The 26,588-nt window shown below is 35.7% G+C and overlaps 1 protein-coding gene across 1 annotated transcript in view; it reads left to right on the plus strand.

The window, feature by feature from the left end:
* Positions 1 to 896: 896 nt before the first annotated feature.
* NCOA1 (nuclear receptor coactivator 1) overlaps positions 897 to 26,588 on the plus strand; it is a 104,518-nt gene continuing 78,826 nt past the window's right edge. Inside the window, exons 1-3 of the mRNA XM_021697776.2 lie at positions 897 to 1,005; positions 15,215 to 15,320; positions 22,247 to 22,413. Coding sequence (XP_021553451.1) covers positions 15,232 to 15,320; positions 22,247 to 22,413 — 256 coding nt within the window. The 5' untranslated portion in view covers positions 897 to 1,005; positions 15,215 to 15,231. The remainder of the gene's footprint in view (positions 1,006 to 15,214; positions 15,321 to 22,246; positions 22,414 to 26,588) is intronic.

Here is a 26,588-nt window from a genome sequence, read left to right on the forward strand (position 1 = left end):
GTGATCAAATCCCCTACATTTCTGCCTGTTGTTAGTCACTTTTCAATGTCTTTGAACAGTCCTTTTTAATATTTTGTCCAGAGTTAATAATTGTTATCTGTGGGCAAGTTTAGTCCAATATAAGATAGTCCATCATTACTGGAACCAGAGCTCAACAAATTTTATTTTTAAGTGTTGTGAAGGTAAAGAGTTTGTAAAGTTTTTCAACAAAAAATTTGAAAGTAATATATCATAGTAACTTTAATGCATAGTGAGAAGTATTACAGAAATCAAAAGAAGTATTCAGTGTAAACTGAAAATACGAACAATCAGTATTTTAAGTAAAAAGAAGAATAAACATACAAATGCAGCCAGAAAAATTTTTTAAAAGACATATAAATGGCTCTTTCAGAAGATTAAGGGCAGAATGGAATTATGTATTATCTAAGTAGCAGTCTTCTATTTATTTATTTATAGTGAGAGCAGGAACACAAGCAGGGGGAGTGGGAGAGGGAGAAGCAGGCTTCCCGCCGAGCAGGGAGCCTGATGTGGGGCTCGATCCCAGGACTCTGGGATCATGACCTGAGCTGAAGGCAGATGCTTAATGACTGAGCCACCCAGGCGCCCTACCTAAGTAGCAGTCTTAAATAGGAATACATACTTAATCACCAGAAAGGACTTCAGCTGTAAAATCATCTTAGTCCATTGTCTATTGGAAGAATTTCTCCGTATGGCCTTAAAAGTTTTTTAACTTTTTAAAAGAAAAAATTTTTTTTCTTTACGCAGCATTTTTGACCTTTGTCATTTCTTAGAGAATAAAATGGCAATTTAACCTCCCTTCTGCTTTTACTTTTTTTCTTCTCCTTTTAGTTGTTTGCGTAATTGGCCTTAAATGAGGTGAGAGTGAAGAAACTAGAGCCATCTCTGGAAACCTCGCTACCCCACTCCCCTGGAAGGTACCCTCCGGAGTACTAGATTTGACCATATCTGTTTTGAGGACTCATTATGAACAAAGAAGTCTCCCAGGTGGGAATGTAGCTCTGTTTTTAAAGAACTTTGTCTCTACAAAAAGTATGGAGGGAACATGATTACTTGTTGACTCTTTTTGTTAATGGAAATAATGTGTTTAATTTGAGAGCTTCAAGGTTATTATAAAACATGTGCTGACATTCCTAAAGGAAAATGTTAGAGAAGTTCTATATTATATTATGTTCATAAACCACTTTAATGCATGTTGAAATGAATATAGGCTTTATATCAATATTTTACAATGAGACCCTCATTATTGAATTAAAAATGGCAAGCAGAAAAACTATACTGAACCATCCCTAGATTTGACCTATATATTTCTAACATGTATGCAGTCATTAAATCTATATTTGGTGCCCTTTTTTTTTTATATTTGGGAATTTTTACATAGTTGTTTTCTAAGAGTTTGTGAGCTGCGTACTTGTACTAGTACTTGTGAATCCATGAACATGATAATGATCACAGCCTGTAGTTAGAAAAATAAACATTCACCAAGCCAGGACAGTAGGTAAAAAGCTGAAGATTAATCAGAAACTGATAAATCAGTAAGTGGAAGACTTCCAGCAGGAAGTTTTTTAAATTAACAGATTATACATTATACAGATAAAACTTACAAATTTTTAAGTGTAGAACTCTTGAGTTATCATGTGCCAAACATATTTGTTAAACAGGTTAAGAAGTAGAACAATATCAGCATTTCAGAAACTCCCCTCATCCCTGTCCCAGCTGCACACCACCCAGTCACTTTAAAGGAGAAGGTTGTCACCATCAAGAGTAATGGCTGTCAACTTGAAGAGTGGGGTTCAACAATCATAGAAGTTAAAGGCAGTTAAATTTAGTTGGCTGACAAGCAACACCTGTGTTTGGAATAAACAGTGAATTTGGGAGGTGGAAGCGAGACTATTTGTTGGCAGAGAGCTTTAACGCAGGGACTGGAGGTACAAAATGACTTGAGAAGATAATTCATTTGATCCTGCTACTTCTCACTTTAAAATTTCATTGGTTTCTAGAACACACTCCAGATTTCTGGCTTTTATGAACTGGTCATACATTGTATTTATTAACTTATATTTTCTGTTATTTGAAATCAGACTAATTCTCAATAAAGAGAGAGAAGTGAGTTAATAAACTCTTTTGAATATTAAAAAGCCATTTTGCAGAGTAGGATGTGTTATAATTCAGAGAAATTTTAATCACATAGGCGAGCCCTCTCTCTAAGAGTTTTCAGGGTACCATGACTTTATGAAAGAGAAAGAGAGAGAAAACAGAAGGATCTAATGATTGATCTTTGGTGTGGGTGTCTTTTTCTGTAGCTCATTGTTCATTGAGTGACTCTGAGAAAATCCTTTTTCTTCATATCACAATGAAAACTTTTTTCTATTTCCCCTTAACATTTATCAAAAACAATTTTAAACTTGTTACATAGTTGCAAGGTTGGTATGCCCATTGTCCACTTTCACCAGTTGTAAACATTTTGTTATCATTTACTTTCTCTCTTTGTGTATTTACTCCTATTTTTGCTCCTCCTCTCCCACCACCACCACTATGATGACAATGAATCATTTGAGAATAAGTTGTAGACATTTATGATCTTCCACTCCTAAATATTCAATATGTTTCTCCTACTTAACCACAATATAATAATGAAATTCAGGAAACATTTTCATTTTTGTTACTATTTAGTTTATAGTTCGTATTAGAATTTTATCAGTCGTCTGATCCAGAATCACACATTGCGCAGTTGTTACAGCTATTTGGTTTCTTAACCCAGAATTCTTTATCAGCTTTTCTTTGTCTTCCATAAAACTGGCATTTTGGAAGAGGACAGGCCACCTGTTTTGTACAGTAGCACTCATTTGGAGCTTGATATGTCTTTCCATCTGTGTTCCTTTCTAAAGAGACTATGATGTGGGACTTTGGAGATTCATAGATTTGTTAACTGAGAACCTTGTCTGGTAGAACAAGGCCTATAAAGATTTTTTTCAGGAGAAGGGCTGTTAAAATCTGGTAGGAGCCCCAGATTCCAAAAGGTAGAATCCTAAAGATGATTTGGATGTTATTGAAAAGAATTTTATACGTGTATGTATACATATAATCTTAAAATCCAAAAATAGGGTTTGTAATGGCAAAACTTTTTATCTTAAAGAAATAGCACATTAACATTTTATTTTTATTATTTTTTTTTAAAGATTTTATTTATTTATTTGACAGAGAGAGAGAAACAGTGAGAGAGGGAATGCAAGCAGGGGGAGTGGGAGAGGGAGAAGCAGGCTTCCCACTGAGCAGGAAGCCCTATGCAGGGCTCCATCACAGGACCCTGGGACCATGACTTGAGCTGAAGGCAGACACTTAACGACTGAGCCACCCAGGCGTCCCGCACATTTACATTTTAAAGTGAATTACATCTTACAGGAAACAGTTGTTTTATATTATAATGGCAAGAGAAGTCAGGATTAGATACATAATCAATTTTATTTATGTGTAATGTTTGGACTAAGAATTGAGAAGACTCTCTGTTCGTGTGTTTGAAATTCTTGTAAATACCACCCAGGTTTCTAGAAGTGGCATAATTTAATGTCAGCTTTTCTGGGAAAACTAAGGAAGAAGGATTTTAGCTTAGAAGCAAAAGCAAAAGTTGGGAATCTATTGTTGGCTTTTCTGCTTATCAGTTATATGACTGTAGTTTAGTTATATAAGTTAAAGCATAGCCAGAATCTGGAACGAACTACCCAAAAATGGTTTTTACCTCTACCGCTTGACGAAGTTGAGCAGATTAAATAATGTTTCTGTGCCTTAGTTTCCTCATTTCTAAATGGATTATAGTATTATCCGTCTCATATTTTATGAGTGAATGAATTCATAAGGTTTATGAGTAAATAAGTTAGATGCTTAGAACAATGATTGGCATATAATAAATCCTATGTAAGTGTTGATCATCATCATTTTCATCATTGTCATCATCATCGTTATCATCATTATCATTGTCAGACAGTACTTTATCAGTAAGATAAAACTGTTGGAACTCAGCGATTCTGTAAGTAGAAATAATAATAATACATACTTCATAGAGCAGTTGTGAGGAATAAATGAGTTAATACATAGAAAATGCATAAACACTCTCTCTATATTATTAAATTGTTATATCCTTTAAATGCATATTAATAGGCCTCTTTTTTTGTGAACCTTTTTTATTGTTCCTCTCAAATTCTTTGTTACTGACTTCATACTGTGCAAGTGAAAACAGGCAAGATGGGCGTTTTGTGTATTCTTAAGTGGCCTATAGTCAGAAAGTTTGAGAAGCTGTGTACTAGATGACAATTGCTAGGGTTCCTCTGATTCTAAAAGTTTGCATTATTTTCCATTGATTCTGGAATATAACCATTATTTTCATAGTTATTCTGTTGAGAACACTGGAAAGTGAAATTTGAATTTCACTTGTTTAGAGTTACCTTTTGTTGAGCATTGCACTGGAAGGAAATAGCTAGTTCAATTAGTATGATCACTGAGGAAGTGTTAATGCTTTTTGACCAGCTATTCACCTGAAATGCTTGGGGATTTTTTTTTTTTCATTTCCCAATGGGTCTTAATAAGATTTTTGCCAAAAAAAAAATGAATCAAGTGAGATGACTTAAGTTTTAAGCTAGTCTTTAAAAAGTACATATTCTTCTATAAATTTGGGCAGTGAAGATTGTACATTTATATTGTGATTTTATTCATGTCCCTTCTGCTGCAGTTGGGGGGATGACCCTGAAATTAACTGGAGGTTTACCTGACTTAATCATTTTCTAGTGCCCTCAAAATATAATTCCATTGTTTTGGCAAATAATTGACATGCAGCTCTATTACTTTGGTACCTCTGTTACCTTTTAACTTTAAGGATCAAATTTTAGTATATTTATTTTTCATTTATTGGTTTATATATGTACATTTAACCATACTGTATTCCGAAATGAGTTTCTGAAATATTTGAGGAAAATTGAACAACTTCTGATCAGGGGCTTAGCCCTTTATTTTAGATATTGGAATATTTAAAGATTTATTTATTTCTTTTAGAGAGAGAGAGCATGCGTGCATGCATGTGGGCAGGGGGAGGGGCAAAGGGAGAGGGGGAGAGAGAAACTCAAGCGGACTCCATGCCAAGCACAATCTCATCATCCTGAGATCATGACCTGAGCCAAAACCAAGAGTCAGGTGCTTAACCGACTGAGCCACCCAGGTGCCCCTAGATATTGGAATAATTTTATGTGGTAAATGTGATTTTGGTTTTGGATAATCATCTGTGAATTATCTTTGTCTAATGCTGATCTTCATTCTCTTCTGGCCACAGCTTCTAGCTGATTTTCTGCTCATTAGTATTTGAATCTGAGAGAGGGAAGAGACAGACAGTGAAATTTTTATCACTTAGTTTTGTCTCTCTGATCACCATTTTCATTTTTTAAGGCTGTTACTTTGCTAAACTATTTTTTTTATAAACTTTTCTCCTGTGCATGTGCAAGTGAATAACACTTATTTTGTTGTTTACACAGTTAGAGAGCTGTGGTCAGGAAGACTGATTTTAATCTCTTTTTTATTTTATTTATTTTAAGAAATACCAATATATTTCCCACAAGTTAGAATGATATAGAACTAATTTTTGGAAGATGTGTACAGTGTATCTACAATTACTCAATGTTGTACAATAACTGGAATCATCCAATTTCATGGATTTGCAAGGAAATGTTGAGGGTTGTTTCTGCCCAGTTGTCTTAATAAGATAGTTGCCACAAATATGTATTTCATATGCTGACTATCTTTCCTCAGGTACAAATTCATACAACAGGAGTATTTTAGCAAGGTGAATGCATATATGTTTATTTTTTTAATCTTAAAAAAATTAAATTTTAAATAAAGTCAATGTGAGGAATTTAAAATATTGGGTTTTAAAACTAATTTGATTTTTCTCTTTTTCCTATATTTTTGTTAATAGAAAACAAAAAATAAACTTTTATAGCTTTTCCAAACTTACTCTCCATTTAGAAAAAATAATGCAAAGAAAGAAAGCATTCTCGGGCGCCTGGGTGGCTCAGTCGTTAAGCGTCTGCCTTCGGCTCAGGTCATGATCCCAGGGTCCTGGGATCGAGTCCCACATCGGGCTCCCTGCTCGGCGGGAAGCCTGCTTCTCCCCCTCCCACTCCCCCTGCTTGTGTTCCTGCTCTCGCTATCTCTCTCTCTCTGTCAAATAAATAAATAAAATCTTTAAAAAAATAAAAAAGAAAGAAAGCATTCTCTTAATCTATAGGATGAACTTTTAGTGGTAAACATAAATTTATTAAACGCAGTTTTTCAAACATTACATACTTTTAGAATTTAAGTTACCAAGTCCTTGATAATGTCTTTATTATTTTTTTAAATTTTATTTTGTTATGTTAATCACCATACATTACATCATTAGTTTTTGATGTAGTGTTCCATGATTCATTGTTTGCATATAACACCCAGTGCTCCATGCAGAACATGCCCTCTTTAATACCCATCACCAGGCTAACCCATCCCCCCACCCCCGCCCCTCTAGAACCCTCAGTTTGTTTCTCAGAGTCCATAGTCTCTCATGGTTCGTCTCCCCCTCCGATTTCCCCGCCTTCATTTTTCCCTTCCTACTATCTTCTTTTTTTTTTTTTTTAACATACAATGTATTATTTGTTTCAGAGGTACAGGTCTGTGATTCATCAGTCTTCCCCATTTCACACCCCCCCCCTCCCACCACCCCCCCCCCAATGTCCATCACCCAACCACCGCTTCCCTCCCACCCCCCACCACTCCAGCAACCCTCAGTTTGTTTCCTGAGATTAAGAATTCCTCATATCGGTGAGATCATATGATACATGTCCTTCTCTGATTGACTTATTTTGCTTAGCATAATACCCTCTAGTTCCATCCACGTCATTGCAAATGGCAAGATTTCGGGGGTTTTTTTTTGATGGCTGCATAATATTCCATTTTGTGTGTGTGTGTGTGTGTGTGTGTGTGTGTGTGTGTGTGTACACCACATCTTCTTTATCCATTCATCTGCTGATGGACATTTCGGCTCTTTCCATAGTTTGGCTATCAAGACAGTATGGTACTGGCACAAAAACAGACACATAGGTCAGTGAAACAATAGAGAGCCCAGAAATGGACCCTCAACTCTATGGTCAACTCATCTTCGACAAAGCAGGAAAGAATGTCCAAGGGAAGAAAGACAGTCTCTTCAACAAATGGTGTTGGGAAAATTGGACAGCCACATGCAGAAGAATGAAACTGGACCATTTCCTTATACCACACACAAAAATAGACTCAAATGGATGAAAGACCTAAATGTGAGACAGGAATCCATCAAAATCCTAGAGGAGAACACAGGCAGCAACCTCTTTGACCTCAGCTGCAGCAACTTCTTCCTAGAAACATCGGCAAAGGCAAGGGAAGCAAGGGCAAAAATGCACTATTGGGATTTCATCAAGATAAAAAGCTTTTGCACAGCAAAGGAAACAGTGAACAAAACCAAAAGACAACCGACAATGTCTTTATTATTAACATAGTAAATATAAATAAGATTTTGCATGGGATTTTCTTTTAAGAAAAATCTGGTGTTTTATTGAATCAATGAAATGAGATAAAATGTTGTCTTTATTTTTAAGAATTCATTGTTTTGATCCATTTCTTTGCCTTTGTTTTTTATTCCTGGCCATAAGAGTTCAGATACTGGCACGCCATTTATGGCAGAGACTTCTGGCAGGGGTTCCTCTCTGGGCCAGGGAGATAGCCACCATCTGAATTCTGGTCTCTGGCTTTGTGGATTCAGGGAGACTTTTTGTTTCCAGACATTTAAGGAAATCTTTGTTTAGGCATTAGCTTCAAAATATCTGGTTTTTAACAAAAAATTAGGAGGCATTCAAAGAAACAAGAAAGTAAGGTGTATACACAGGAAAAATAGCAATCAATAGAAACTCTTTAAGGAAGTCCAGGCATTGCACTTACTCCACTAAGGAAAAGTAGATAAATTGGATTTCATCAAATTAAAGACTTCGTTCATAAACAAAATGTTCGCAAATCATGTATCTGTTAGAGGCTAAGTACCCTAATATAAAGAACTCTCATGACTCAAAAATAAAAAGACAAATAACCCAATTTAAAAATGGGCAAAGGACCTGAATAGACAGTCTCCAAAGAAGATATACAAATGGCTAATAAGCACATGAAAAAGCATATTAGGGAAATAAATGCAAATCAAAACTGTAATGAGATACCATTTCACACCTCCTAGGATGGTCAGAATTAATATAAAATTACAAAACAGAAGATAACAAATTTGGTGAGGATGTGGAGAAATTGGAACAATTGTACATTGCTAGTAAAAATTTAAGGTGGGATGGCCACTGTGGAAGACAGTTTGGCAGTTCCTCAAAAAGCTAAAGAGAGTTACAATATGACTTAGCAGTTCCACTCCAAGAATACCAAGAGAATCGAAGACATGCTCATAATTTATGCATATAAATGTTCACAGAATCATTATTGATAAATAGCCCCTGAAATGGAAAAACCTAATGTCCATCAACTGATGGATAAACAAAATACAGAATATCCAAACAATGGAAAATTATTCAGCCATAAAAAGGGTGGTGAAAATCCCAGAGTCCCCATACTTTCTTATCACATGAGAAAGATTTCAGTTGACAAGGCAACGAAAAGACAAGAAAATTGAAAACTTTTTTCAGAGAACCCTACGTGTCTGAGGACGCTAGTCTGAGAAATATTTCTATATGGCAATTGCCCAATGCACGAGTTTTGTTTATCATGATTTTCCTGTCTGATTCTTCTCATACAGCTGTCAACTAGGAGAGCTTTAGCTCGCCGAATGCCCCTCTCATCATGTCTGTGCTGTTTTGTGCTAATTGCCCGCTAAGCATTTTAAAGTGTATTATTAGAGTTGTTTACTAACATATTGTTACTTATTTTTCAAATTATATGGTTCTCAGCTAAGTCTGGGGGATGAGTGACAAAATGTCTTATGTTCTAGAAATTTATAATTCAACTGAAATACAAAACATTGACCTATTTCTTCAGCCCCACCTGTTTGGTTTTGTCTGGTCTATTTGAGATAGATGTGGTTTCCAATTCCTAAAAACTGTTCTCTACAGATTGCATGAGGTTGTTTCGGTATAACTTAGCAACTCTTCAAATCAACAGGGTACTTTTACTTAGAAACCTTACCTTTTTTTAAAACGTGATATGCAGATTGGTTTCCTTTCTGAAACAAACATATCTTTTCTTAATGAACCTTATTTAAGTATCCTTACTGCCAAATGTAAAGCCATTCCACAAATAGAACAGCTGTAATAGTTTTCACTCATCAGAGGTTTTGCATTCCACTATCTGTGTATTGTGTTTTGTAAATAGAAAGCAGTTAATACCAGAATCATATCATCAGCACATTGTTGGTGACTCTCTCATAGCTGCTTATTGTTGGCTCTTATTTTGGTAGGCCAGCCTGTCTGGCTGCTGTTGAATTATTGTCTAATGTCTCCTCAGCCCCAGAATCTCAGATAAATTTAGAAGATGCCAATCCAGCCAGTAGTCTGAGGGGAGCACAGTATGGGGAATCTTATTTTAAATCTAGATTTATTTTTGTTCAAAATTATTTGTTGTATCAAAATTGTATTATTTATGTTTACAGTTGTAGGACTGTAACAGGACTTCATGTCTCTACAGTACTATGAAATGTTGTGGGAGGTTTCCCCAAAATAGTAGATTTTTACCTTTTCAAAATCAGAAGAGATATTGTCCAATTTCTAGATCAAGAAGACAGGTTTTTTGGTTCCCCCCTGCCCCCCATTGAACACATGGTAACAAGGATTTCAAGTGAGCTCAATTTCTCAATTACAGGAAAGAATTTCAAAGCTTTATAAAAGATTCCAGAAAATATTTAACCATAAAATATCTTAAATATCCTTTAAACTTTTAAATGTTGTATTAGTTAAGGGCTTTATCACTTCTAACTTATCACCTATTTTAGCTTTTATATCTTTTAGGCATTATGTTAGATACTGGATATACAGTGAAAAGATCTAGTAACTGTCTTTGAGTTCATAATATAGAAGGGGAGACAAGCAGGAGAGTTATAATTTATAGCATAGTATAAGAAGAAGTATATGGCCCTTTCAATTTTGACAGCCAGTAGAATTCCAGATGGGTAAATTCTCAGATGGGTATAACCTAATGTCTTTGGAAGCAGAAAAGATGGGAAGATAAGGAAGTAAGAAGTAGTCCCTGAGCGGGAAGTAGGGAGTTAGCTATTTTCTTTCTTTTGGTTTAGCAAACTCTGAAGTCTTCTTTCATTTTCTTCCCCCTCTTCATTTTCTGCTCTTTTATTTCTACTTCTGTTGAAAAGTTTAAAGTTAATGCTCCTTCATTATTACAAAATTTGTTGCATTAATACATTTAAAAATAATTTTATTTCTATGTGAATAGAAATTTCTATAAATATAAATGAAGTGGCTTCTTTACTTCTGTGATATTTGGTTAACCTCATTTATGCTTCTGTGAATTTCCATAAGGAAAAGAAAGTAACAGTTGTATTAATTATAGTAATACATTACTTAGATGATTATTCTTATTTGGGTTTGGGTTTCAGAATAGATGCTAACAAGCATGCCAGGTCTTTTGACATCTTTTTTGTTGTGGTGGTTGTTATTACAAGTCTGGCGTATTTCCCTTTACATTGAGGTTGTCCACCTTAAATTGTAATTATTTTCCTTACTTTCCTTATTTCATCTCCTCCCTACCACAAGAGATTTAACAAGTATTTTTTATGATGACATTAATCGACAATGCAGCTCATCATTAAAAGAAGTCTGGAACTTAAAGAATATAAAAACATATCTTATTACATGTTGAGTTTGAGGTGACAGTGAGATATCCAAATGAAAAAGGCCATTTAGCAGTTGGAAACTTAAATACCAAATTACTGAGATGAGAAAGATTGTACTTACCCTTCAGAGCAGAAGTCTTAAAATGAAAATCAGATCTTGTCATTCCTCTGTTCTTTATCCTCCACTGATTGCCTAATTCAGTCAGAATAAAGCTAAAGTCTTTCAAATGGTTTTTATGGCCCTACACGATGTAGCCTCCTGTGATCTTTCTGAGCTCATCTGCTTCCTCATTCCCTGGTTCTGGCTACACTGATCTCTTTCATGTTTCTGAAAAAGCATAGCTATGCTCTGGCTTTAAGGCCTTACAGCCCTTCACTTTGCCCCTGCCAGGAGCACTCTTTCTCCAGATACCTTTCCCTCTCCCTCACCTCTTTCAAGTCTTTGCTCATATCTCACCTTCTCAATGAGGCTTTTCCTAACTATGCTACTTAAGATTGCTGTCCCTTCCCTTCCACACACATCTCTATTCTCGCCTGATTTTTCTGTGTAACACTTACCACTTCTAATGTACTCTATAATTTACTTTTTAAATTTTATTAATTTTATTTATTGTCTCTCTCTCACAATAGAATGTACCTCTATGAGGACAGTGATTTTGATAAATTTTATTCATGGCTCTATCCCCAGCACCTCAAACAGAGGCTGGCATATACTAGGAGCTCAATAAATATTTGTTGCTAAGTTAAGTTAGGGCTACCCACATTGAGATCAATTTGAAGTTTTCAGACTAATGCTTACCTTTGCTGGGAACATGAAATATAAACAAGGATTTTATTTTTAAAGTCTTTCCTTAGGGTCAAAACTGAACTACATGTGTATGTATCTGTTTACATATATATGTGTGCGTGTGTGCGTGTGTGTGTATGTATGTATATATATGTCATATATAATATAATATATAACATCTATAATCTACAGGTGCCTGGTGGCTCAGTCGGTTAAGCATCTGCCTTCAGCTCAGGTTGTGATCCCAGGGTCCTGGGATTGAGCCCCACATTGGGCTTTCTGCTTAGTGGGGAGTCTTCTTCTCCCTCTGCCCCTCCCACTGCTCAAGCTTGTGTGCTGTCTCTCTCTCTCTCTCTGAAATAAGTAGATAAAATCTTTTTTAAAAATCTATAAGTACGTCTGGGTGGCTCAGTCAGTTAAGCGTCTGCCTTTGGCTCAGGTCATGATCCCAGGGTCCTGGGATTGAGTCCCACATGGGGCTCCCTGCTCAGTGGGGAGCCTGCTTCTCCCTCTGCCTGCCACTCCCCTTGCTTGTGCTCACTCTCTCTCTCTCTCTGACAAATAAATAAAATCTTTTTAAAAACTTATAAAAAATCTGTAATCTATAAATACTTGATTGAACAGATGTTTAGTCATTTATTCACCAAGTTCTGTAATAGACACACAATAGGTGAGAGCTGATGGAAACTTTACACATTATGTCAAGGAGGTTAAATGTCCTGTGGGCAGTGAGGATTTAGTGAAGGGTTTTAAGCAAAGATTGAGATGATCAGACTTACATTTTTGATAGCCTCCTCTGGTGGCTCAGGGAGACCATCTGGAAAGTTATTTTAATAGTCCATCAGGAGGTGATGAGAGGAGGATATGAGGAAGGATGGATTTGGGAAATATTTAGGAAATAAAAATTGACAAATCTTGGTGTCTGCTTGCATGTGGGGTACGAGAGAAGAGGCTGGAATGACTCCAACATACCGACTGAGAGAAGAAATACATGAGGTGATGTTAAGTTCATTTTGGAAAGTTGAATTTGAGGTGCCTATGTGACATCTGGGTAGAGGTATCTGATGAAGAATTGGATTCGGGGTCTGAGACCCAGGAGGTCTGAGCTAGAGATGGAGTTTCGGGGATAGTCAGTACAGAGATGTGTTTTGAAGTCATGTTGAGTGAGTGGTATCACCCAAGGATAATGTATATAGTCTGAGGGGAAAAAGAGGCTTAGGACGTTAGGACCATGAGGACTTCTGACTCTGAAGAATTGGACAAAAAGTACTCAGAATAAGGTAAGAAGAAAACCACACTAATTCTAATCCCTCAGGTCTTGACTTAAACATCACCTCTTCAGAGAAGGCTCAGGTGATCTCCCAATTAAAATTAGGTCTCCTCTATTGCTTTTCTATGAACCCTATTCTTTTCCTTTGTAACTGTTATCACAGTTTAAAATTACATGTTATTTTTGTGTCTTATCTGTTTATGTCTCTCACTCCATGAGGACAGGAACCTCTTTTTTGCTGTCCATTATTTGGTCAGCTTTTAGCACAGTGCCTGATGCATGATAGATTTATTTGTTAAGTATGAAGGAGGTGTGGGATCACAGAAGCCAATGGATGACAATGTTTCAGAAGGTAATTATTTCAAATGCTGCTCCAAGGAGTCCAGTAAAATAATAATAATAATAGCAGATATTGAGCACTAATAAATGAAGGAATGAAAAGCGTCCATTGTATTTATCAATGAGGAGGTTTGGGATGAGTTATCCACCAAGTGAACACTGCCCCTCATGGAGCTCTCTGTTTGCAGAGGGGGTAATAACAGTAGCTAGCTTCTCCAGGAACTTCAGTGTGCTCTTTACACGCACTATTCAGTCCTCACAACAAATCTGAAGGTAGGTGAAGGTGATTATTATCCCTGTGTTACAGATGAGGAATTAGGTTTAAGGAGATTACATACATTGCCCAAGAATAAGCAGGTAGTGATTAAGCCAGGGCTTAAATTTAAGGCCTTTCTGACCCCAGAGCCCATGCTTTTAACCACCATGCTCCAGTAGGGGGATCCAGTTGATTCTTCATCAGGGAACTGATACCTTGAAAATGACATTTGAGCAGGAATGGTTTAGGTGCTGTTTATAGGACAGATTAGAAGTGAGAGTGACTGGAATTGAGAAACCAGATACACAGATCTTGCATTAATCCAGAATGAGGCATTTGGTTCCAACTGGAATCATAACTATATCTGAGAATAAAGAAGGAAGGGACAATCTAAGATCTCTTATTAAGGAAGAATTGACAGGACATAGATACCAATTGAAATGAGTAAAAGAGAAAATTAAAAAGTAATTATAAGACTACAATCCTAGGCATTAGAGAGTTTTATGAACTGCACTTCTAATATGGGAGAAATTCAAAATGGTTGCATGAAATAATTTGTGATTAGAATTTTAGGTACTATTTATACACTGAAAAGGGGACATGACAGTCTTTGGTATTGAGAAAGGGCTAGAGACAGTAAGTTTTTGGACTAGAGGAAAAGGATTTACTCAGACGTATTAATTAAAACCATGTGAAAGATTCTTATGGATCTCAGCATTCTTTATAAGAAACTTTATAAGCACAGCTGCTATTGTTGTGGTTTAGTAATTTTATAATTTAAGGAAAAGTTAAAGGTTTTTCCCATTTAACAAGAATTTTCTTGCCTTTTATAAGGGTAGATGGAGTGAAAGGGAATGGAGGAGGTGTGTTGTTTGGCACTAATAAAATACAAAAGGTAGTGATAAATCCAAGGCCAGGAATAGGATTCTGAGTGCCATTAGGGATTCTACAGAGCCTAGTGGGTGATAGGGACAGGTCAGAAGGGATCTGTAAGTGCAGTCACGAACTGGCACAACATGTGAGAGAGAGACCTGGCTGGCATGCTCAGGGAAATGACTTTGTGTTCTCTGGCATCTATACCAAGATCCTAACATAGACTAAACATTTGATCTTTGTCGCCTGACTACATAGACACAAGGTTAGGAGTATAGAATTCAAAGTTGGTAAGTACCAAATCTAGTTCATCGCTTTAACTTTAATTGTATATGTATTATTTATTTTCCTAGCAATATAAAATCCCAGACCTTATGAGTAAAAGTTGTTTAAAGTTCTTTTCAAAGTATAACCTGAAATAAACATAAAAAATAATTTCCCTGACTCCTAATTATACATTGTTTTTACATTTACATCCAAAAGTGATTTTTTTCTCTGAAAAAAATTTCGGTATCTACTTCATTATTCTAACAATATTTTCATCCTAATTAACCTTTATGATTTCATAAGGGCTTATTAATTTTGTTTTACAGATACAGAAAAGAAAGTGTAGAAACAATAACTAGCTGATGACTCTGTGCTTTTATATAGATGTGGTTGCTTTTGTGATGGCTATAATTAGCTATTCATTGAGAGACTACAATGTTTAGATATCTTCTAACATAAGGGAGCTTCCTCCTCCCCTATGGTTAGAAAGTTCACCAGGGTAGATTTCTTATTGTTGTCCTTCCTTTTTAGGTGTGAAGTTTTTCAACATGAGTGGCCTCGGGGACAGTTCATCCGACCCTGCTAACCCAGACTCACATAAGAGGAAGGGATCGCCATGTGACACACTGGCATCAAGGTAGGAACACTCTTTTCTTAGTCTATATCTGGGAGAGCTTCTTTATCGTTTTCATTGACACTTTAGAACCCTTGTTTCCTCTACTCCAAGTTTACTGATCTTCTTTGAGTCCCTTAGACTCACCATGTTCTCTCGCTTCCCCAAGGCCTTTGCACATGCTGCTCCCTTAATCCAGCTTGCTCCCTCTAGATTTCCTGTAGTCAACACCTGTATGTTCTCCAGATGCCAGCTTGGACATTACCACCTTAAAAGAAGCCATCTCTTACTTCCATAACTATTATTTTAAATCTCCCTCATTCATGCATCTGTCTCACATGTATGTTTATGGCTCTGCTCCATAATTTTCAGATTTTTACTAGTTCATGTGATTATTTCACAAATCCCTGGCTTCTCCACTACACACTTAGGCTGCCATTTGGTAAGGAACTTGTCTGTTCTTACCATTTTATTCCTGGTTTGTAGCATAGTATTTGGGTTATATATAGTAAGGACACAGTAAAAATTTGTCAAGTGAATAAATAAATCCATTGTACATCTTTAATTGCTGTCTTAGAACATTACAGTCTTAGTAGAACAAATAAATATATTGTTATAATATTAGGATTTTAAAGAATGCGTATTATGAAATTAAATATTTGTATATTATAAGGAATATGATCACCTTAAATGGGCTAAAAGAGAATTATTGCTAAGGAGACTCTAACAAATACCAGATAGAGAAGGGACCTTAATCACATCAAAAGAGCAGCTTCCCACCTGAGAGGAGAAGAGTGGGGATCCATTCACCTTCTAGGGTCTAGAGCAAGCTTCCTCAGCCTTTCACACTATTGGCATTGTCAGCCAGATAATTCTTTGTTGTGGAGCGCCATCCTGTATATTGTAAGATGTTTAGCAATATCCTTGGCTTTCACACACTAGAGGCCAGTAGCATCTTTATATCGGTTATGATAACCAAAATGTCATAGCAGTTATGATTACCAAAAATGTCTTCAAACATTATCAAATGTTTGTCAGTATTTCCTAAGGATGGGGAAAGCAATATGGCTCCAGTTGATAATCACTGATCTAGAGAGTGAAGTGGCGGAAGACTCTTTTGTCACTGGATTACGTGCTGCTTTCTCATGGGGGCCAGGGGGGAGGAAAGGATTTTAACAGGAGAGTGAGTGCCAGAGCTCCAGGCTGGGGGGTGAAAAGTTAATCAGTTCTGAGAACTATCATAGAGAGATCATAACCTAAGTACTCATAACCACAGGTAAGTGTCCAGATGCTCAGAGGAATGTTGATATCAAGATACAATCCAGCTTTGTGTTGTCAGAGTTAATGTTCTTATATGTATATAAATTCAGTCTTTTTCAAAAGAAAACTTATAAATAATTAAAACTATGTTTTTTAGATTTAATTTTTATTTGGGGGAATTTTTTTAAATCTGTAAAAGTATAGAGACTAAGAATCTATGTATACCCATCGCATATAATTATTCATATTTTACAGTGTTATTAGCATTGTGTTAATATTTTATCATATTTGCATAGTCTTGTTTGAATAAAGCTACTAAAATGATTAATGATTAAATTGATCTGTCTGCAACTAATTTCTCCATTTTTAATAATTATATATATAAGGATTGGTGAGTAATATAGATTGTTTATAAATATATATTGTACAATACCGTATACTGTATATATTTTTCTATAATATGCTCTTTTCAGCATGCATCTTGAGATATAAATACATGTAGATTCAGTCCTATCATTTTTTTTAGTTATTTTTTTATTATTACTGACATATAATTGACATATAACATTGTGTAAGTTTAAGCTGTACAATGTGTTGGTTTGACACCTTTATACATTTCCGTATGTATAGTGTAGCTAACACCTCTACCACCTCCCACAATTATTAAGTCTTCTTTGTGGTGAGAACAATTAACTAGTCTCTTAGCAGCTTTGAAGTTTGCAACACAATGTTGTTGACTATAATACAATTTTTGATTAAATATTGTGTTATAGGAATGTACCCCATTTGGAAAAATCCGTTTCTCTACAGAGAGACATTCCCTCTAGATAAACAACTTTTTTGTTAGAAATTTTCACTCTTACCGCTAGCACTGCAGCGAACATCCTCATTCACACCTCCTACTTTATACGTAAGAGTTCCTTTAGGATCTGTGTACATTTTTATGTTAACTAGGTCACTACCACAATGCTCTTCAAATAAGAAGCATTGAGAGTTCTTTTTTCTCACACCCTTACACTACTTTCTCCTCACTTTAACTCTTTGCCAATCTGATGAGTGTGGGGTTACAGTTTTAAGTATATTTAACCAATCACTAGATTAATTGATCATGATTTTTCTTTTCCTCTTCAGTGAATTTCCTGGTTGTATCTTTTACCCATATTCCTGCTAGGGTGTTTTTCCTTTTCCTTTTGTTTGTAAGAGTAATTTTTAATTTTCTAGGTACTACCTTTTTTTGCTTATATTTGATGCAAGTATCTTCTCCCAAGTCTGTTTAACTCTGTTTTTGAAATCTGTTGTTGTAGGTTGGAACCTTCCGTTTTCATGTGTCAAGCTCTTGGGGGATCTTGTTAAAGAATTTCTCCCCTCTACTTCAAGGCCTTAACTGTATCTTTACCTATTTTCTTCTAATACATATTTAGAGTTTTAATTAATCTGGAATTTATTTTTGTGTGTGATATAATTTTATTTTTTCCCACGTAGAACATAAGTGGTTATGACCCTATCCTTTCCCTGCTTTTGTGCTGTTACCTTTATCATAGATCAAGTTCCTGAATAGATAGGGATCTGGTTCTGAACTTTCTTATGACAATCACCTTGATCTCTGAAGGGGCAAGTCACTCTTCCTTGTCATTTTTCAATATTGTTTTCCCTCTTCTTGTCCCTTTAACTTTCCATTCAGATTTTTAAATCAGTTTTTTTAAGTTTCCCCTGGAAAAAAATACTCAGGATTTGGATTAGAATTTCATTTACTTTTATAGATTAAGTTGGGGGAGAAAGACATTTTTATTTTCTAGACTCCAGATTCTAGAGTGTTCTTATTTATAAATATAAAGGCTGTTCACTTAATCAAGTCTTCACTAATAGTTTATAAATTTGCCCTTTGAACAACTACCTCATCTTTAGTTACATATATTCCTGGGTACCACCGAATTTTTTATTGCTTTTAGAAATGGTATCATTTGTCTATTGCACCTTCTAATTGGCAATTTTTAAAGATTTTTTTTTTTTATTTTTTTTATTTATTTGAGGCAGAGAGAATGAGAGAGAGAGAGCACCTGAGAGGGGGGAGGGTCAGAGGCAGAAGCAGGCTCCCCGCCGAGCAGGGAGCCCGATGCGGGACTCGATCCCGGGACTCCAGGATCATGACCTGAGCCGAAGGCAGTCGCTTAACCAACTGAGCCACCCAGGCGCCCGGCAATTTTTAATATATAGGAATACTAATGATTTGGGATTATTGGTCTCGTGTGCATGTGCATACATTGTTCTGAACTTTCTTATTTGTTTTATGGTTTATCTGTAGGTCTTTGATTTTTTGTACATACGTAATCATGTTATTACAAATATCAAAAATTTAATATTTTTCTCTTCTTAGATGTTTTAAAGATGATCCTTATATGTTTGTAAGGATAATCCTTATCTTTATATGTTTGCTTTCAAAATATTTGAGAACATTCCCTCCTTCAGGTTTGTAAGTGTGGGCTTTAGTTTCAGTTGATATTTTTGATATGGTAAACCAGAACTTTGTGATTTTGAAACTGATTGAATTTGAGTGTGAATACCACCTTGTCATGTTTCTTTTGGTTTTGTTATCATCTACTTTCTCTTTAAACAGATTGTGAACTCATTAATTATAAAGAGCATATGTTAGACTTCAGGGTATTGCCAGCCCTGTCCACGAGAGCCCTGATAGAGTTTCTTAGTAATTGTTTGGTGGGGTGAGATGTCTCATATCTCTTCCTATTTCCTCTTCTCCATTCCTTAACTCTACTGGAGAATGCTGGTCTCAAAATGGTGGGTAGCTGTGCCTTGTGCTTGTGTAACATCTCTAATTCAGCTCAACAAGTGCTTTATTCAGTGCCTACTATTCAACCAGCATGGTGTGCATGATGTTATTAAGGATATAAGTGAAGTGCAACGTGTTTCTATCTTCAGGGAGCTTACAAATCGGGTCATGCCATGCATTCTTCTTCTGAAACCCTTCTGGGCTTCCTCTTACCCTGAAAATAAATGTTCATAGCCAGAATGATGATGCTAGATAACATTTATTGAACTAATAGCCAGGAACTCTGCCAAGCATTTTACATGCATCATCTTTTTTAATCCTCACAAAATTCTGGGAGATAATGTCATCATCCCTGTTTTGCAGATAAAGAAATTGAAGCTTAGAGAAGTTAAATTGCTCTTAAGTAACTTGCCTAGCACTACATAGCTAATAAATGACTGAGGAAGTTTGAACTTGTGCTTTTAAGCAATGTACTGTGCTTTTTATCTTGGTGTATGCAAGAGCCCTCATGATCCAGCCTGGACCTCATCTCTTGCCCTTTTGTTTCTTATTTATAGTTCAGCCATACTGAACTACTTATAGGTCCTTTTACTTGACATTTTCATCCCCATTTTATACCTTTGAAAAAGCTGGGTGTGTTTGTCTGCCCCCCCCCCCCCCCCCGAAACCAATCCCCCTCTACACTAGGTTTGGACACCTTGTTCTTTAGGTCTAGGTGCAATTTCTATGAGCTTCTATAGTATTACAGTCTTGTCACTGTAATGGTTCCTTTTCTTTATTCTCACCCTAATTGGGACTACTTCTAATTTACCCCTGGGTCCCCAGGACATAGTACACAGTTATCTGGCACATAATAAGCAGAGGAGCATTTGTTGAAAAAGCTAGTAAGTTGAAAACAAAAGATACATGAGGAGTTAATTCATAGCATTATTAACCAGCAAGTGTGCAGCATCAGTGGAAATCCATTGGGCTGGTGAGGAGAAATGTAAGTGGCCCAGAGTAATAAAGGAAGCCTTCTTTTTTATTAAGGTAGAATTTTTTTTTGTCACATCCACCCCTTCTTCAGTTTTGACTTTATTTGAATATATCTGCTCTCATTTTCTGTCCTTGCTTATTAGTTACTTCATTTCATGATGATTTTCCTAGTCTCATTCTTAAGTCATTTTATAGACACCTCAGCATTTCATTACTTTTAGCTCCTTGCTTCCTCTGTCACCTCCCTGACTATCCTGCCATTCTATTACTTTCTTTTACTCTGCAGTGGTGTCAGGCACTTCAGTTTTACATAAAATTTAATGTCAAAAACAGATTTGGTAGTTCTACCACATGAATCCAATTTACTCATGTTGGAATTTAGACCCCTAGATTTAAACAGATCATACTTTAGACTGAATCTACAAAATAAGTCCAGTATGAATTAGTTTCTCTAAGGTAAAATCACATGTCCTCTAAAACAGTATCAAGTTGCAGAGATGGAGTTCTCTGAAACCTTGCATATATCAAAATGTGTGTTACTTATTTTCTTCATGTTTTCAATGCCTTGGTGTGAAGTTTGTCAGAATATCTTACTACATGTACTCTCTGCAGAAATTGTAAGATAAAGTTTTACTAAGTAAAATGAGACTAATAACTCAATAATGAAAGGTTTTAAAGACAATGTGATTGTTATAGTTTTATAATTTGGTCTTGTTTTGGGATGTGTACTATTTTGTAGTATTTTGTTTTACGTAGTTAAATGCGGTTAATTGGTTGACTTGGTTTTTTTCAACTTACTGTGTTGTTATGGAAATACTATTGCTTTTATAGTTTTTTTATTATGAAAAGTAAGTGGTATTTTAATTGTTGCCAATTATGAGTTTTTTAAAAAGCAACTGATCTTTCCCTCTTTTCACCTTTTTTTCTACCACTTTTCTACCATTATACCAGATGATTTTGATTGCTGCTTATAAAATAAAGAGCTATTTGTGACCAGTCTTTATTATGTTAATTTGATAATGGAAAAATTCATTTCAAAGTAATATTTCACTATCTTTGTATGTATTACATAAAGCAAGTTGCCTGATGATTTGGCTAATTAAACCAGAAGTGAAGACTGGAAAACAAAAGTGAACAATATTCATTCAGTACTTTTGAATGAATATAAAGTACTAGCTGTTTGCACTACTATCCTTTGTTCTCATTATTTTGCTTCAAGATAAATCAAAATTGATTTTGTTACATTTATAAGAACTTATAAATAGATGTCTTTTCTGTTTTTTAGAACAAAGTTGTATACAAAAGACCTTGTTCTCTGTACCTTTGTCTCTCTAATTATTGATTTTTTATTCTTCTTATTTTACTTTTTGGATGGATACTCATTTCTTTTTGATGAGGACCAACTAATGGTCTAATCATTATAAGAATCAAGAGTTTATCAGATTTCTTTCAGTAGCAGAAAAATTAAGAAAGTTTATCAGATTTCCAAGTATAACTTATTTGAACTATAGTATAGTCTCCACTACTTAATTTATAACAAAGTTGTTTGAAAATTCAGATTTTCTATTTCAAGGAATTATTATTTAGAACGTAAAATAAATTCCAAATGCAACTTGTATATGTACTGTCTGCTTCCTTTTAATATCTAACATTCATTGGCTATTTGAAATATGTGATGTATTTACATCATTGAAGAAACACATCTGTGATGGCAGTCATTCTTTTTATGTATTTTGACCAGAATTGTTTTCTGTATCTTGGTATTTTGTAGTACCTGTTTTTCAGATGTGAATTTAGATTGTTTTCAAATCTGGTTTTATATTCTGGATAAAATTATGGATCTCTATAAGTATGTAAATATTAAGTACTTGAACAGAAGGGAAGTATGGTGGTAGAAGTGTACACTAACTGGTTTTTCTTTGTGTAATAGCACTGAAAAGAGGCGCAGGGAGCAAGAAAATAAATATTTAGAAGAGCTAGCTGAGTTACTGTCTGCCAACATCAGTGACATTGACAGTTTGAGTGTAAAGCCAGACAAATGCAAGATTTTGAAGAAGACAGTCGATCAGATACAGCTAATGAAAAGAATGGAACAAGGTAAACAAAACAAAACCCATAGCTGTGTGCTTTGTTATGAAGACCTTCATAATATGTGATTTTATTTTTTTATTATTAAGAAATTACATTGAATTTCATAATTTTATTAAACATTTTTGTTTAGATGGTCTTTATTTTATTTTTTTTTAAAGATTTTATTTATTTATTTGACAGAGAGACAGTGAGAGAGAGAACACAGGCAGGGGGAGTGGGAGAGGGAGAAGCAGGCTTCCCACGGAGCAGGGAGCCTGACGCGGGGCTCCATCCCAGGACCCTGGGATCATGACCTGAGCCGAAGGCAGATGCTTAACGACTGAGCCACCCAGGCACCCCTAGATGGTCTTTATTTTAGAAAGTGAATCTGAGAGCCTCTTGTTACAACAAGTCTTATTAATTTAACTTGAACACTTGTTGCCTTGGGAGGTTATAGAACCTAGTATCCTAGGGGATTGAGTCAAGAGACAAGTTGTGGTATCAGACCTGAAGCTCTGGCATAGTGTTGAAAGATGGTAGCTCAGTTATAGGAAAATCCCTCCATCTGGATAATAAGCTTGTCTCTGGGCTCTGGGTGTGGGGAACAGTCTCCTATAAGAAGATCCTGATATTTTTTTTATGATTTACATATATACTATCCATATTTACTGAGGACCCCACACCACAAAACCCCTCGCAAAGAATTAAAGTAGATACAAAGGCAAAGCACTTTGGAGGAAAGCCCCCACACCTGGCCCCAAGGCATTCCCAACGAAAAAGTGCTTCTCAGGGTGATTTTATGCTAAAAATTTATATAACGTACGAGGAAATAATCTACAGTAAATAGCACAAATAACAGAAGGAATAGACCCCAAAGAACTTCAGATTAAGAATAGCAATATGAAAAGATTATAAACAAATATATTTATAATGATTAAAGTGATAGGATTTTAAGATTTTATAAGCTGGAAAGTAGATAGTCTAGTGACAGCTGATTGAGCAGAGGGGAGAAGCTGGTATTTTTAAGTCTGCAAAGGGAGAGCCAGTAAGAGGCTATATGTCTCCTTGCTGTTTGGTCTCAAACCCTGACAGCCTGACTCATACTCCCTAAGTCAGAGGTGGGAGGACTCTTCTGGGCACACTGAGCAGCCCAAAGGAAAAGACACATAGACACTGACCGACAGGACAAATCCATTCTCTGTCTTGCCCCCTCTATTCACAGAGCTGCCAGTCAGCATTTTAGTACCTCACTCTTTAATATGAATAAAAATCCAGATATTTGAGGAAAGGCTGTAATCAAGGAAACAGAAAAAGGAAAGGCACAAATCAAGCAAACTGAAAAAATAGGAACTCAGAAAGCAGAGACAATGCAGGGAGCAGAAGAAAACTTAAAACCATCCAGCAGTCCCTCAGAGACAAAAAGGAAGATATTTCATCTATGAAATGATAATAAGATGGTATAAAACATTCAAAACACCAAATAACTTTTGGTACTTAAATCAGGATAGCTGAAATAAACTTTACCTCTTTACCTTGTTTTCTACTCTTTGCCTACTCATACCCTATGTCTAACCATTTTGGGCACTCTCTGCCTCAGGTATTTGCACTTTCTGTTCCCTTTGTCTGGAATGTTCTTTCCCAGATATATACAAGGCTCACTCCCTCACCCCTTTTAAGTCTTTGTTTAAATATTTCTTCTCAATGAACGTGTCCATAACTATCCTATCTAACACACACACTCACCCCTCTATAGCTTCTTTGATTTATTTTCCCCACAGTGTTTTTGCATCTAACATATTACATGTGTTATTTGTTTATTGTCTGCCTACTCCCACTAGAGCTCCATGAGGGCAAGGATTTTTGTTTGTTCATCATTGTGTCCTCAATACCTAAAATGGGTCCTGGCTACATAGTAGACTTTCTGTGAGTATTTATTGAAAAAACAGACGAAGGGTTGAAAGATAAAGTGAGGAAATCCCTTAGAAAGTAAAATAAAAAGATAAGCAATGGAAAACAAGGGAAAGATGGAAATGTATGGGATTAGTTCAGGAAGTGTAACGTCTGATTAATTCCAGAGATAGAGAACAAACCAAATAGAAGGGAGGAAATTATAAGAGTAATAATACAAAAACAAAACAGTACACTTTTCAGAATTAGAGAGATGTGGGTTTCCAGATTGAAAGCACTCATAGTGAATAAAAAAGAAAGAAGGAAAAAAAAACCTCACACCAATGCACAATTTTCAGACACTAGAGAGAAAAAATGAGAGAGAGAAAAAATGGGCACACACTAGATTCAGAATGTATCCAGATTTCTGAATAACAGTACTAAAAAAGAATTCTAAACCTGGAATTCTGTGTGCATCCAAATGAAGTATGAGTGCAAAATAAAGATATTTTCAGACATTCAGAGCCTCAGTTGAAAAGTTATCTTTTTTCAGAAATACCTATCAAAACCAAGGTAGTAAACCAAGAAAGAAAGGCATAAGATCTTAATCCAGGGAAACCATAGAGTCTTAACAGAGGAAAGGTAGAAGGAGACCCAGGATTACAGTTGTGCATCAACCTAAAAACGTAGCCAGTCCCAGTTGGAGCAGGTGGATAGGGGTTTTCAGGAGGTATATTTCCATAGAAAAAAGAATGGAACAGAGTATCTGATGACTGACCAAATTGAGAGGAATTTTTCAACTCTTGGGGGTAGTTTGGAGATGAGTTAAACTAAACAAAACTAAATCACAAAATATAAGAAACATAAATTATAGCACACACCTTGGCTCATTTGTGAAGTATATTTATGTAGCCATAGTAACATAGACGTTAAATACTGATTGCTCTAAAAATTGTTTTAACTATATTGGGAGGATGGAAGGAGGGAGAAATGTGTATGTAGAAGGTTGATGTAAGTAAGTTCAAGTCTTACTTTTCATGATAGCATGTCAATAATGTCTGTCGTAGACATAGTCAAGATACAGCAAATAAACATGTTATTGAGAAATACAGAATGTATTAGTTAGGCTATAGGCTAGGCTACTGTAGCAAGAGGCCCAAAGTACAGTGGCTTTAACAAGATAGTCTAGGTATGTGTCAGAGGTTGGGATTCCTTCCTTTTTTTTTGCTGTGCCGTTACCTCGATGGTCAGACATGGCTCACCTGTCTGTATCCCAGCTGACAGGAAGGGGGAAGAAGAAAATGGGAAGACATGCTTCTTTCCTTTTAAGGATAAGACCCAGAAATTGCATGTCATTTCTGTTCACATTTCTTAAGCCAGAAAGTAGGTCCCATAGCTACTCTTGCCCTACGATTTGCCTAAAATTTTAGATGTTGTGCTTTTCACACATAGTTACTTAATTTACTTGAACTTGATGGTTTATGTTTTTTTGCAAACTAATGTTTAAAAACAAAAACCTGTCTTAATGTCATAAACATACGAATTGATGAAGAAAGTACATCTTAGAACTAAACGAGAAACTTTTATACCATAATAATAAAAAGATAAACAATCCAATTAAAAAATGGGCAAAGGCTCTGAACAGACATTTCTCCAAAGACATATAAATGACTAATAAGCACAGGAAAAATATGTTCAATATCATTAGCCATCAGAGAAATGCAAATCAAAACCACAATGAGATATTAGGATGGCTATAATCAAAGAAACAGATAACAAGTGTTGGTAAGGATGGGAGAAATTGGAACCCCCATACGCTGCTGGTAAGAATGTAAAATAAAATTGTGCAGCCACTTTGGAAAATAGTCCAGTAGTTCCACAAAATGTTAAACATGGAGTTACTATATCGTCTAGCAATTCCATTTGTAGGTATATACCTGAGACGAATGAAAACATAGGTCCACACGAAAACTTGCACACAGATGTTCATAACATCATTATTCATAAATAGCTGAAAAGTGGAAACAACCCATATATCTATCAGCTGATCAGTGGGTAAGTAAAATGAGGTATACTTATACAATGGAATATTATCTGGCAACAAAAAGGAATTAAGTACTGACAAATGCTTCAATATGGATGAACCTTGAAAACATGCTAAGCAAAAGAAGCCAGCCACAAAGAACCTCACATTGTGTGATTCCATTTATATAAAATGATCAGAATAGGCAAATCCATAGAAACAGAAAGTAGATTGGTGGTTGCCTGGGGCTTGGGAGTATTGGGAAAATGGGTAGTGACTGCTAAAGGACACG

This window comes from Neomonachus schauinslandi, chromosome 10 (genome assembly GCF_002201575.2).
Source record: "Neomonachus schauinslandi chromosome 10, ASM220157v2, whole genome shotgun sequence".
Lineage (NCBI taxonomy): Eukaryota > Metazoa > Chordata > Mammalia > Carnivora > Phocidae > Neomonachus > Neomonachus schauinslandi.